The following is a 12,555-nucleotide window of genomic DNA, read 5'->3' on the forward strand; positions in this document are numbered from 1 at the left end:
AGTTTATTTATACACACAAAAGAAACTGAAACAATAATGGTAACGCCTTATATTAATAAACATGATAAATCAAGTATGTTTTTACAACCATCTCATGATTGATCTTTGGACATACTCTAACAATAATTTGATAAGTTAAACTTAAATCACTATTTATATTGATTTACAGTGGATTTTACTCTTTGAAAAAAAAAAACTACAAGGGACACGAATTATGCATCTATGCTATTTTACTCTTCCAATTATTCTATTTATTAAAACTAAACTTACAACCAACAAATAACTCAAAGCTAAAAAAAACCGAGTTAAAATGAATCTTCCGTTTTAAGTCTGATCTAATTCAAATGAAATTCGCCTGTAATGCCCCTAAAACATGAGATATATACCATAATAAACACCATTGTTAATGGCATCTTCATATACTGGTTGTAAATTGGTGGAGCCTAGCAGACAAGAGGGAGGCAAACAACACAAACTCTTGTATCATTCTAACAATTACATCATCCATGACGCCACTTCCCCGACACATCTTGGACGGTTGAATTAACACTATCTCCCACTTGGAATAATCGTCACCGTCGAAATCCCACAACCATAATATTCCGCAACAGTATATTATCTTTTGACATAAACCATATTTTAGCCTTCTTCTCTACCATTTTCACACTCTTCCTTTAGCAAAACCACATTCTCAAGAGAACCAAAGGGAAAAAAAAAAAAGCAGAACGCAAGTGAAGAGATCAGGAAAGAAAATTAAAGTCGGGTTGGTTACGGGTTTTCGAGCTTTGTTCGTAAAATTTGGTGTATAAGTAACGCAATGACTAGCATTATGGATGCAGAACGTGACAAGTATAGCATGATTAATTTCGAAGAGACGGAGTTACGTTTAGGATTACCCACAGGCATTGAAAATGATAATGAAACCGCCAAAAATAATGGGAAAAGAGGGTATTCGGATATGGTTGATTTGAAGCTTAACCTTTCAACAACAAAGGAAGCATCGGTGGATGAAGCTGAGAAGATGAAGGAGAAAAACACTGCAAAGCCCCCTGCTAAGTAAGCTACCATTATACTTTTTCTTTCTCTTGCTTCTTGGTTAGTTAATGATCTTGTTCCTTCATTTTTTTTTCTTTTTAGAGACAAGAAGTGAGCATGTACAAGCATCATGAGTATAGTTTTGAATGAAATAATACTTGTTTTTTTTGGCGACGGAAGTTGTTTTCGTCGCTAAAAAGCTCTGTCTGTTACTGAGATTAATTGCTGAATATTAGTTTGAGAGTTACTAGAAGATGAGTCTTGATTGAATCTTGGCCATGTAAAGCGTAGAAACAATTTTTAGTGGGATGTTTGGAGGCTTTAGTTGTTTGTCGGGAAAAAGAGGGAAAACAAAACATGTGGAATCTTTATTACTTTTCCCAGCAACCAAACAATAATTCAAAAGTTTTAACTTGAAAATGGCTAAGATAGTCCACAGCTAAGCTACCAAACTTTTAGTAGACGTCAATAGTTGACAATATTTTTTTGTTTTTTTTGTTTTTTGCTAATTTTTTTATGGTAAATTTGAATACTTGGATTTTAGGGCACAAGTAGTAGGATGGCCACCGGTCAGGTCCTTTCGGAAAAACATCATGACCGTCCAGAAGAACAGCTCCGACAACAAGGGTGAGAAAACCGGCAGTGGCAACACCATTAACACCGCCGTACCCGCGGCGTTTGTTAAGGTCAGCATGGATGGTGCACCCTATCTACGCAAGGTGGACTTGAAATTATACAAGAGTTACCAAGAACTATCGGATGCCTTAGGCAAAATGTTTAGCTCCTTCACTGTTGGTAACTGTGGGGGTTCACAAGGAATGAAAGATTTCATGAATGAAGGCAAATTAATAGATCTCTTGAATGGGTCTGAATATGTTCCTACTTATGAAGACAAAGATGGAGATTGGATGCTTATTGGTGATGTCCCATGGGAGTAAGTTATTTTCCAACTCCAATTAATTTTTTTACATTTATACTAATTAATTTTATGATTTAAAATTAATCCAATTTTTCTAACTAAATTTTATAGGATGTTTGTTGATTCATGCAAGCGTTTACGAATCATGAAAGGATCAGAAGCGATCGGACTTGGTTAGTAACTATTATATTAGTTCTATGTACACTAATTTTATATGAATATATAGAAGCTTATGGGAATAATTTTTCATGGTACTGGCAGCTCCAAGAGCAGTGGAGAAATGCAAAGAACAGAAGCTGATGCTAGCTTCATTACAAAACAACAATCTGAGTTGAGAATCAAGTGTTACTAGGATAAAAAGAAAAGAGAGCAGCAAACCGGTTCGAAAGGGATCGAGCAGGGAGTTTGAATGTGTTCATCAGCATGAAGAAAAAAACGAGAAGAAATTATTAAGAGACAAGAAATCTATATGAAAAATGTTGACAAGACTTTGTTTTAATTTCTTCTGTGGGTTGTGTAAGAATTAATAACCTAAAAATTATTAATAATGTTTTTGATTAGTTGTACATGTGATTTCTTTTCTTGTTAATGTTATATTGTAAGAAAAGATTCTGTGCATATAATATTTAATTTAATGATCGGTTTTGATGAATTTCATAATGTTTTACTGTAATTGGTTGAGGAGACACATAAACAAGATCCATGAACGAAGTGATAAGGTTAAGGGCAACGCCATGTGCAAATGGCCGGAAGCATTTAAGATTTCAAAATTAAATAAATTATCAAGTAACTAACAATTGAATTGGCTGAAATGCTGGATTTGGTTGGGAAAAAAAAGCATATTCCTTTTAACATATATCCGACATGAAACTAGGGATTTTTCTTTCCATTCCTTTAATAAAATGTTAATAATATTGATTCTCACATTTTTGGGTTTGTGTTTGTCCCTCTCAATAATGTTCACGTTCTTCTCGTGAGAGGGTAATGTGCCTTACCATTTCATCTAATCACTTGTTGATAAATTTAGTGATATAAGTTTTATGCTTTTATTTATTTATCTAATTAAAATTTAGGATTAATTTCATTAAAAAATTAAGAGCATTTTAATCAAAATGGTTATAATTTTACAAATAAAATCCTAAATTGGGTTTCTGGGTTCATTCGGGAGAAACCCAGTCGTAAAGTTTTGTCCAGAAAACCATATGAATTGGATCAACTATATGTGGGTTGTCTAGCTCCCATTGTTGTCTTACATATTAAACATAATAAAAGCAACTTAATAAATCTTGTCCTTTGCTTTCTTTTTCAAATCCAACAACCTTTTACTGTATTGGGATTAGGGTGGGTCGGTTGGCTTCGATTTTTCGGTTTTTTTAATCTAATCGGGTATTCCATTTTTTCATTTTTCGAATCAAAATTGAACTGGTAGACATAAGAGACTGATTATTACTGAACTGTATTAAGGGCCAGTTCTTCATTACTTTTGAGAAGTGTTTTTTAGAAATTTGAGTGTTTAGATTGCTATCAAAAAGTGCTTTTGAAGAATAAAATGTCCATTTTAGACATGAGATTATAAAGTAACAAATATGTATTTAAATAATATTCAAATTAGTTAACATTATAATATTTTAGCAAAAATATAAAAATAATTTATTATAACCTATTGTTAATATTTTAATATATAATATTAATTTTAAATATTTCTAAGTAATTAATATTAATTATTTATAAAATTTAATTAGAATATATAAACTATATTTAAATATTTAAATATAAAATTAAATATTTGTAATTAGATATTGACACGATTGTATTATTATAAAATTATTTTTATTTTAATTAATTAAACACCTATCAATTTCGTTCCAATTGTCATTGTATTGTAATGTTATAATGTTTTTGTTCTAATATATGACAATGCACATTGTTTGTCATATTTTTGTTCGATTTAATGCACACTACTATTTTAGTGTAATGTTTGCCAATAATTGTTTCAAAATGGTATGAACTTTGGACCAAAAGAAAAAAAAGTTATATAAACAACAATTCAATAGAAAGCCGACAAAATTAATTGAAGTTGGTTCGATTCGGTTAATTATTTTAATGAAAAAAGCTCAATTCAACTAACGGTTTAGTTAATTATAGTTCAATTAACAATGGATCGAACTAACTATTTCATCACCCTTAGATTAAATGTTTGAGAATATAAAACAAAATACTTAGAATTATAAAAGCAAACATAGTTTCAATTGAGCAGTTTAGCGTGTATTGCATTTCATTTAAAGGTTTAGGTAAAATCTTTAAATGTAATCGCACCTATAGTAATAAAACTAGTACATACCATGATGTAAAAAGTACAAAAGAAACAGAAGAGCAAATTTCAGTCCACTCGGATGTTGAACATATTTTGAATAGACCAACAAAATCAGCTATCCATTTGTAACATACTTGAGAACTCTATAGGAGTTGATACACATAAATCATGAAAATCTCAAGCACGCATAAAACGGAGAGCCTTCCACAACCTTGACAAAAGGAAACAGAACATAAGCTACTAAAAACATTAACCAATGATAAAATCAAATTCATTGACAAAGAAAATGAAATAGAACAATGTACAAAGAGTCAAGAAGCAATCACCTGAATAGTCCTAGAAAAGTGCTAGTCAAAGACCAATCCACTAGCATTAATACTAGAAAATTGCTAGTCAAACAGGAAGCAACTTTAAGATGGGAACCTTTCATGAAATAAACATTGGGTTAAGAATCTGAGCAAGCGTTAATACTTTGGGTTAAGAATCGTCAACAGCAAGCAACAGCTATATCCATTTTCTAAAATAAGGAACTCAAACATAAATATGGTCTGAGTTACACATGATATCACCTTTCAAAGTTCAAGCCATGCTTTCCAATCTCTTTGTCCCACTTAAGCACTTGGAAAACAATATCCCCTTCTCCTACATTTGCCAACCTACTTGACCGCTTCTTCAATACAAAGGAAAAAGTTGCATCCAAAAGGAAATATGTATATAGAGCAAAATACTCCAGTAAAAGTTGCATCCAAAAGACATGACAAGTTCATTGTCAAAATATAGCAGAATCTAGTAGCAATCTAAATTCAACAGACATGCCAAGTTCATTGTCAAAATATAGCAGAATCTAGTAGCAAAACTTAAGATGCAAAGATCAATCTTCAATCAAGTTTTGAAATCACCGAGCACATGGATGAAATCACCAGGAATGAGATCTATACACAGTAGAAGAAATTAAGAGAGATCCTTACAAAAGGATTGCAGTCTAGGAGAAATTGAAACCATTAACGATTTAATCTAATCTTTAGAGTCGAGCAGGAAGCTATCCTGCAATTATAGCATCAAGTTTTGTTTTCTATTCATTGTTGTCTCGTTTGCAACCCTACACAAATGTTACTCATCATTCTAGCAAATCAATTAAACATAAACAGGTTATCGGTCTCAACGACAACATACCACAAACATGAGCAATCATGCATGTCGAAGAGCATAAGATGCAATGTTAAATGGCACACCAAGCCCATATCGCCAGAAGCGATACATTTGGCAAGATAACTCCTCATTGGCAACATAGAACGCAACATTCATATTGAAAAGTATTAATTTTTTAAGTACAAAAGAAAGAAAGACATAAGTTCACTATTTAATACCAACTTGAGCAAACATGTGGCAAGGTGGAAGTGCCATAATTTTGAGATCGATGGATTCCAAGCGGAGTATAATCCTTCTATCATTCGGATTGTTCTTAATTTTGTCGATAACATCTAACAACCGATCAAATCCTTGTCCAGTGTAGTCAAGATGCATGTCAAGATACCGGAAAGTATCGATATGAGGCATCTTAAATAAAACATCAAGTAGAAATACGGAACCGATCACCAAAGTGTAGTAAAAGTAGAAAAGGAAAAAAACCAACCTAACACCAAAATGCCTCCATTAGAACCCATATACGGGTCCCAAGTCACCCTCCTCCCTACTAGTCAACCCAATGCTGAAATTGCAACTCAAACACAAGTTATAATAACAACACGAAAACATGAATTAGTTCAATAAGAAATCGACAACAAAAGAGTCTAATACCTATCAAGAAAGTCCTCGGATGCATTACCATCCCATATGTGAATGCCCTTTTCTTGAAGGACACATTAGTGATGCAAATATTTTAGAACGAATCATAACCCTCAGCTCTCATATATCAAAACAAAATCTGCAGTTGCTAATTCAACCGTCCCATAAATCACAGTTCATTTGGAAGACAAAAGAAGTCCAAGCCAACAACTCCATCTCATCGAGGCATAAAATGTCTAGCAATGCAAAGGAGTATCTTTGCTCAATAAATTATCACATTGGCATTAGTTGAACCACTGATGAACCAAAGCAACTCTTCGACAACACCTCGCCAAAATACTTTCTGCGGACAAAGCAACACAAATGCTAATCATTCTCTGTATACTTAAAAATAATATACAGAAGAAATAACTACATCACAAGGATAATATGCATGCCTTAGTTGTCAAAAGCGGAAACGTTTTTCGCAAATTGAAACGCATCTATGGACAAAAAATATATATTCAAATCAGCAGGCTGAAACCAATAAAGATCGATGGAAACCTAACGGTTCAAACAAAAAACAGAAAGAACTTAACTAAGAGCTAGACATTACCTGGCAACCAAACCGAAGCGTTGACAACTTACCCAGAAAGTAACCATTGTTGTCTCTTACTCTTTTCGCTCGATGTAGGAGATGAAGGAAGCGTTGACAACCTAAGGTTATCTCCTATTCAATCTTCAATCAATTACGAAAATCAATCCCAGACAAACAAAAATATACAGAAGAAGAGAAGAAGAGAAGAAAAAAATAAACTCACCGGCAGAGGGCAGAGGAATAAAGAACCAAAGAAAGGCGGAACAAAGAACCAAAGAGAGGGCGTGATGAGGGCAAAGAACCAACAGAAAATAGAGAGCAAAGAAGGGCGTTCGTGTGTGGCTAAAAAAGTAAAAGAACCAACCAAAAGCACTTTTTGGCTGAAAAGCTAAAAATTTTCACTTCTCCATCTGCCCAAAAGCACTTCTCAGCTTCTAAAAATTTGCTACCAAATGAAGGCCGTTCTTCATTGCTTTTCAAAGAAAAGCACTTTTTCAAGAAAAAGTCCGTCTCTTAAGCAATGAAGAACGCGGCCTAAATATGATACAATGCAACCATAAGCTTGGCACAAGCCTAAGCATCATCATCAACACATGTTAGTGCATTAACACATAATTCACTTGAATTATCACATGGGAACCTAAATTTACATGAACATAATTTTTTTGAATTCATCCTTTCTATGGACATAGATAAACATTCATTCATCATTTCCATTTCATGCCTTTTCATAAATTCATAACTTAGTTCATTGGAACACTTACTGTTCCTTTCCTTTTCATGTACATTGAACCATTCAGAATAACATCAGATACACGGGGAAGCTCACATAAAGTGTACTAAACATAGAGTCGTAACATTTCCTTTTCAACATCAGATATGCGGGGAAGCTCACACAAAGTGTGCTAAACATATAGTCGTAACATTTCCTTTTCCTTTCCTTTACATCGTAGCTCACATGAGCTGTGAAATGGGTTTGCTCACACAAGCTGTCAGTCGAAATGTAGGATACATGATGTTGTTCATACAAGCTGTAGAGTATTTGCAACAAATGTAGGACCTCAGCCATCGATAGGACATTCAAGACCAGCACCCAAAACATGGTAACCCTAATGACATGTCATTTGTATCCTACGTATTCCTAAGGTTCAAACGAGGCTCGATAACTATTGTAAAATCTTTAGATTTCCACCATTTATTTACATGATAAATAGCACAATAACATACAGATCAAAACAACATTAACCTTAATTTAATCATACAAACTTACCTCGATGACAAAGACGTAAAAACGAGATCAATTTGAGGCTTTCGCTTTTCCCTGGTCTAAATCCGTTCGAGGTCTATCTTGATCTAAATAGATAAATTCAATCCATTTAATAGTTATACTATTCAATTCAGTCCAAAATTCATATTTTTGCAAAATTACAATTTTGCCTCTAGTATTTTAACTTCTTTACAATTTAGTCATTAAGCTCGTAAAATGAAATTTAAGCAATTTCATCCACATTCCATGCTAACCGAATTCACTAGGGGCCTATACCAACCCATAAAAATTAGTATTTCACAAATTTATCATGGAATTTTATTACTTTTACAAATAAGTCCCTAAATGACATTTTCATCAAAAATCACTTTACAAAACTTGTTTATTTAACAACAAGGACTCATAATCTTTCATTAACTCCAAGGATCATGCAAGAAAATTCATGGAAAAACTCTAAACCTTTAACAATTTTGCCAATTAGCCCCTATGCTAGCTAGATTAAGCTACAACGATCCTAAAAACATAAAAGTCATTAGAAACGGAATCAAAAATCATACCATGCAACTGAGACTTGATGGTTGAACCCTAGCATGCTCTCATGGTGGTTTCGGTTGAAGAAAAAAAGATGATGATGATAGTTTATTTTTCTTTCTTTTATTTTTATTTCTTATTTACCTATTTACCAATTTACCCTTTTAAAACATTAATAATTTTAATAAAACCATGTCATAAACATCCACTACAACATAAATGGTCTAATTACCATCTAAGTCCTCTTACATTAAAGTACTATAGCTATTTAACCCCTTTAACTAATAGAACTCTACTTTTGCACCTTTTACAATTTAATCCTTTTCAAGAAATTAAACATGCAAACATCAAAATATCTTAACGAAACTTTTATACGACCCTACTAACATACATAGAAATTAAAATAATAATAAAATATTAATTTACATGTCAAATTTGTGGTCTCAAAACCACTATTCTGATTTCACTGAAAATTGGTTGTTACAAAGAGAATTAATAAAGAAGATTGATGGAAAGATATAACGTATTATGTAGAAGTCCTAATAAGGCTTAGAAACACGAAGAATCCACAACTCCCTTCAAGTGGCTCTAATTTCCCCTCCAATAAAGAAAACTTGACAAGAAAAAGTTTGAAGATGATCCTCACAGTCTGAAAAGATTGTTAAAGCTCTTCTAAAAGAATCTCAAGAGAAATTCTTGAAAAGAAAACTCAAAGATAATTTATTAACGCAAAGAGAAGTTGAATAATAATGAATTGTATGATTTGTGTACAATGCAAAGGCCTCTATATAGGCTAGCTAAATAAATCTAAATAAAAATCTTAAATATTCTAGAACTCTAATTTAATCTAAATAAGAAGTAGTTTTAAATTAAACTTTCTTATTAATATAAAACTCTTAAATAACTTTAAATACTTAATAATTATAAAAAATCTGGAATAAAATAATAAAAGTTTATAAATAAAATATTGAGTTCATATATAATGAAAATGAAGCCCAAAACCCGATCCCAATATGAAATTTCTAGCCTTGTAGGATCGATTGGGGTCCTCGAAGTGAAGTGCCTAAGTTTGTTAACATTTTCCACATGGGCTTTTCATCATAGATTGGAAGTTTAGGCCCACGCACAAAATTAGTCCATTCTAATTCAGCATTGCTCCAAAATCCATCGTCTTGAAGCTTCAACTTTTCTTCTCGAATTTTTTTTGTGATAGAGTCTTAAACAAATAAGTTGAGTTTTGTCTTTAGCTTCTTGCATTTGGATCTTGTAATTAGGCCTTCAGGAAAACTAATCCCATCTCTATTATGGTCTTTGAATTTGACTGAGTTGCTCATATCAATCTCTAGTTCAGGAGAAGAGAGGAACAAGATAATAAAGATGGGTATTTTATAGGATAATCCCCCAAGTAATGAAGATGAACTCCTTTTCTAATTCTTGGATAATGTATATATCGGGTCGGATTATTTTTATTATAATTATATATGACAAAAGTTAAGATAATAAATTATGTTACGTGAATAAATTTTCTTCCTTAATGTCTTTATTAGGTTTATTTATTTGTAATATATACGATGTTAATGTATTTGTTTCTTTTATTTCTTTATAATATATATTATTAATGTTCTAATATAAAAAATAATTAATATACGATATGTAAATATATCCTATGATTATTCAATTTATTATCATTATTATTATGCTATCAATAATGGGTTTTGTATTATTTAGATCGACAAGATAAAAAGCTATATCTATCCTATTATTTATTTTTAATTATTTAACCATTAAAACTTTCACCTTGTTAGCAAATGTTGAAGTACTAAGACTTTCAATGTTCAAATTCGAGTTTCTAAGTGTATTGATGTATGTGTGGTTCTCAATCCAAATTTTATTTTGGTATAAGTCTCACCATGTTTGGTCGGTTGAGTCTGAGCTTGATTGGTATCGACATTGCTGTCAATGCAAGAGGAGGTGGGTTGAGTATACTCAAGCACTTTTTATCATCTTATTTACGGGTTAGGAAGAGGCTATGTGTAGTTAAAAAAAACTCTACAAGCGGGTTTAGGATAAAATCAAGTGTCATTTTAGTTTTTTTTGTCGTAATTTTACTACATCCTATAAACAAATGACATCACTAAACTTGTTTGTGAAGTTTTTTTATTCCACTATAGCTGTATAGAATAATAATCCAGAAAGATTTTAATTCAAAGTAACAATAACTTTAAATTATTAGTAAATTTACATTTTGGCCACTTAACTTTAAAAGGTTACAAAATGGTCACTGAGCTATTCAAAAGTTTTTATTTAAGTCACTTAACTGTTAAGTTTTCTTTTTTTGAAGTCCAGCTAGCAAGCTTCAACTGACAATTTAACGATCGGTATAGTGGATTAGTACATATCAACAAGTAAAAGAACATACGTTAGATTCAAGTAAAATCTGCAGCCCATCATAGATCCCCCAAAAGCAAAATATTGGGCAGGTACAGGCTGCACAAGTAAAATCCGTATAGAAGTTTACTTCCTCTATGTGATGTTGATTACAATAAGGTTTTTAAATAGACGTAATCATATATAACTCTTGTGTCATTCGAATCCAACAAAGTAAATTTTCTTCTCATCTCCTCATGGTTTTTTCCCGAAAGGGTTTCCACGTAAAATTTTGTGTGTTCTTTTCTCTCTTTCTTTGTGATTCATTATCATTATAAAAGTTTAATTTTTACAAATTGGTATCAGAGCTTTTCAGCTTGTTTATCTCGATCACGGTAATGGCATCACTGAAGTATGAAATTTTTCTATTAGATCACAACACCAGATTTGCCTTGTGGCAAATAAAGATGCAGACAGTTATTGTGCAAATAGATTTAGAGGATGCCTTGCTAGGGATAGATAAGATGCATTCGACGTTGACAGAGGAAGAAAAGAAGCGTAAAGATTGAAAATCTTTGACGCAATTACATCTGTATTTGTCTAACAAAATTCTCTAGGATGTGATGAAAGAGAAGATTGTCGCTGCATTATGGGCGAAACTGTAGCAACTATGCATGTCGAAAACCATGCCTCGTAAGTTACATATGAAGTAATGTCTTTACGCTGATTGTTTGGAGGAATGTGTAACTATGCACAAAAACTTAATTGTGTTTAAAGAAATTGTCGCGGATTTGGAGGCCATGGAGGTTTAGCATGATAAAGAAGACTTAGGGTTTATTCTACTTTGCTTGTTGCCCTAGTCTTATTCAACCTTTATTGAAACGATTTTGTATAGCCATGAATCTCTCACAGTTGGTGATGTCTATACTTATTTGACCTCGTATAACAATATGAAACATCTTGTGGTTGGATCTAACTCTCAGGGAGAGGGTTTCACTATTGATGAGAGGCAAAAGCGAAATATCAATGATGATCGTGGGAGGAAAAAAGATCGAAATCCTCGTAGTAAATCCTAGGGTAGATCGAGATCTTCAAATAGAGGTAAAACATGCAACTACTACAAGAAGAAATGGAACATTAAATCTGAGTGCTATAAGTTGCAGAATAAGATCAAAAGGGAGGCTGTGAACCAAAATAGAAAATAACCAAAAAAAATTGGTGAAGTTGATGTTGTAGAATACTACAGCGATGGTGAAATCCTAGTTGCTTCTACCAACAATTCTAAAGTGAGTGAGAAGTGGATTCTTAATTTTAGCTACACCTTCTATATGAGTCCTAATCGGGATTTGTTTACAACTTATGAATCAGTGTCTGAAGGTGTTGTTTTGATGGAAAATAATGCTCCATGTAAAATCGCAGGTGTTGGGACAATCAAAATCAAGATGTTTGATGGAGTCGTTAGAACACTTAGTGGTATACGACACGTACCAAAATTGAAGAGGAATTTGATTTCTGTGAGTACTCTTGATTCAAAAGGACACAAATACACAGCTGAAAGTGGGGTTCTAAAAAAGTAGTAGAGGTTGCCTCGTTCTGATGAAAAGACAGAGAAAAACTGCCAAGTTATATGTTTTGCAGGGTTCAACTGTTACTAGTGATGCAGCCATCGCTTCCTCTTCCTTGTTAGATAATGATGTTACTAGACTTTAGCATATGCGTCTAGGGCATATGAGTGAGAACGACATGACAGAATTGAGAAA

At 32.6% G+C, this 12,555-nt stretch overlaps 1 protein-coding gene across 1 annotated transcript; it reads left to right on the forward strand.

Moving 5' to 3' along the window:
- The first annotated feature begins 635 nt into the window (after positions 1 to 635).
- Positions 636 to 2,606, forward strand: LOC105804640 (auxin-responsive protein IAA16). Its single transcript, XM_012637332.2, has 4 exons — positions 636 to 1,056; positions 1,580 to 1,969; positions 2,066 to 2,127; positions 2,216 to 2,606. Exons 1-4 carry the CDS (start codon positions 818 to 820, stop codon positions 2,287 to 2,289), a joined length of 765 nt encoding a protein of 254 aa, XP_012492786.1. The 5' UTR covers positions 636 to 817; the 3' UTR covers positions 2,290 to 2,606.
- Positions 2,607 to 12,555: the final 9,949 nt, after the last annotated feature.

The sequence above is a fragment of the Gossypium raimondii genome, chromosome 11 (assembly GCF_025698545.1).
Source record: "Gossypium raimondii isolate GPD5lz chromosome 11, ASM2569854v1, whole genome shotgun sequence".
NCBI classification, from domain to species: domain Eukaryota; kingdom Viridiplantae; phylum Streptophyta; class Magnoliopsida; order Malvales; family Malvaceae; genus Gossypium; species Gossypium raimondii.

Excerpts from the sequence above, each read along its gene's own strand:
- LOC105804640 (XM_012637332.2), top strand. The coding sequence starts at position 818 with ATGACTAGCATTATGGATGCAGAACGTGACAAGTATAGCATGATTAAT. Across the intron at positions 1,057-1,579 it reads ACTGCAAAGCCCCCTGCTAA|GGCACAAGTAGTAGGATGGC; the intron begins GTAAGCTACCAT and ends CTTGGATTTTAG. Across the intron at positions 1,970-2,065 it reads ATTGGTGATGTCCCATGGGA|GATGTTTGTTGATTCATGCA; the intron begins GTAAGTTATTTT and ends TAAATTTTATAG.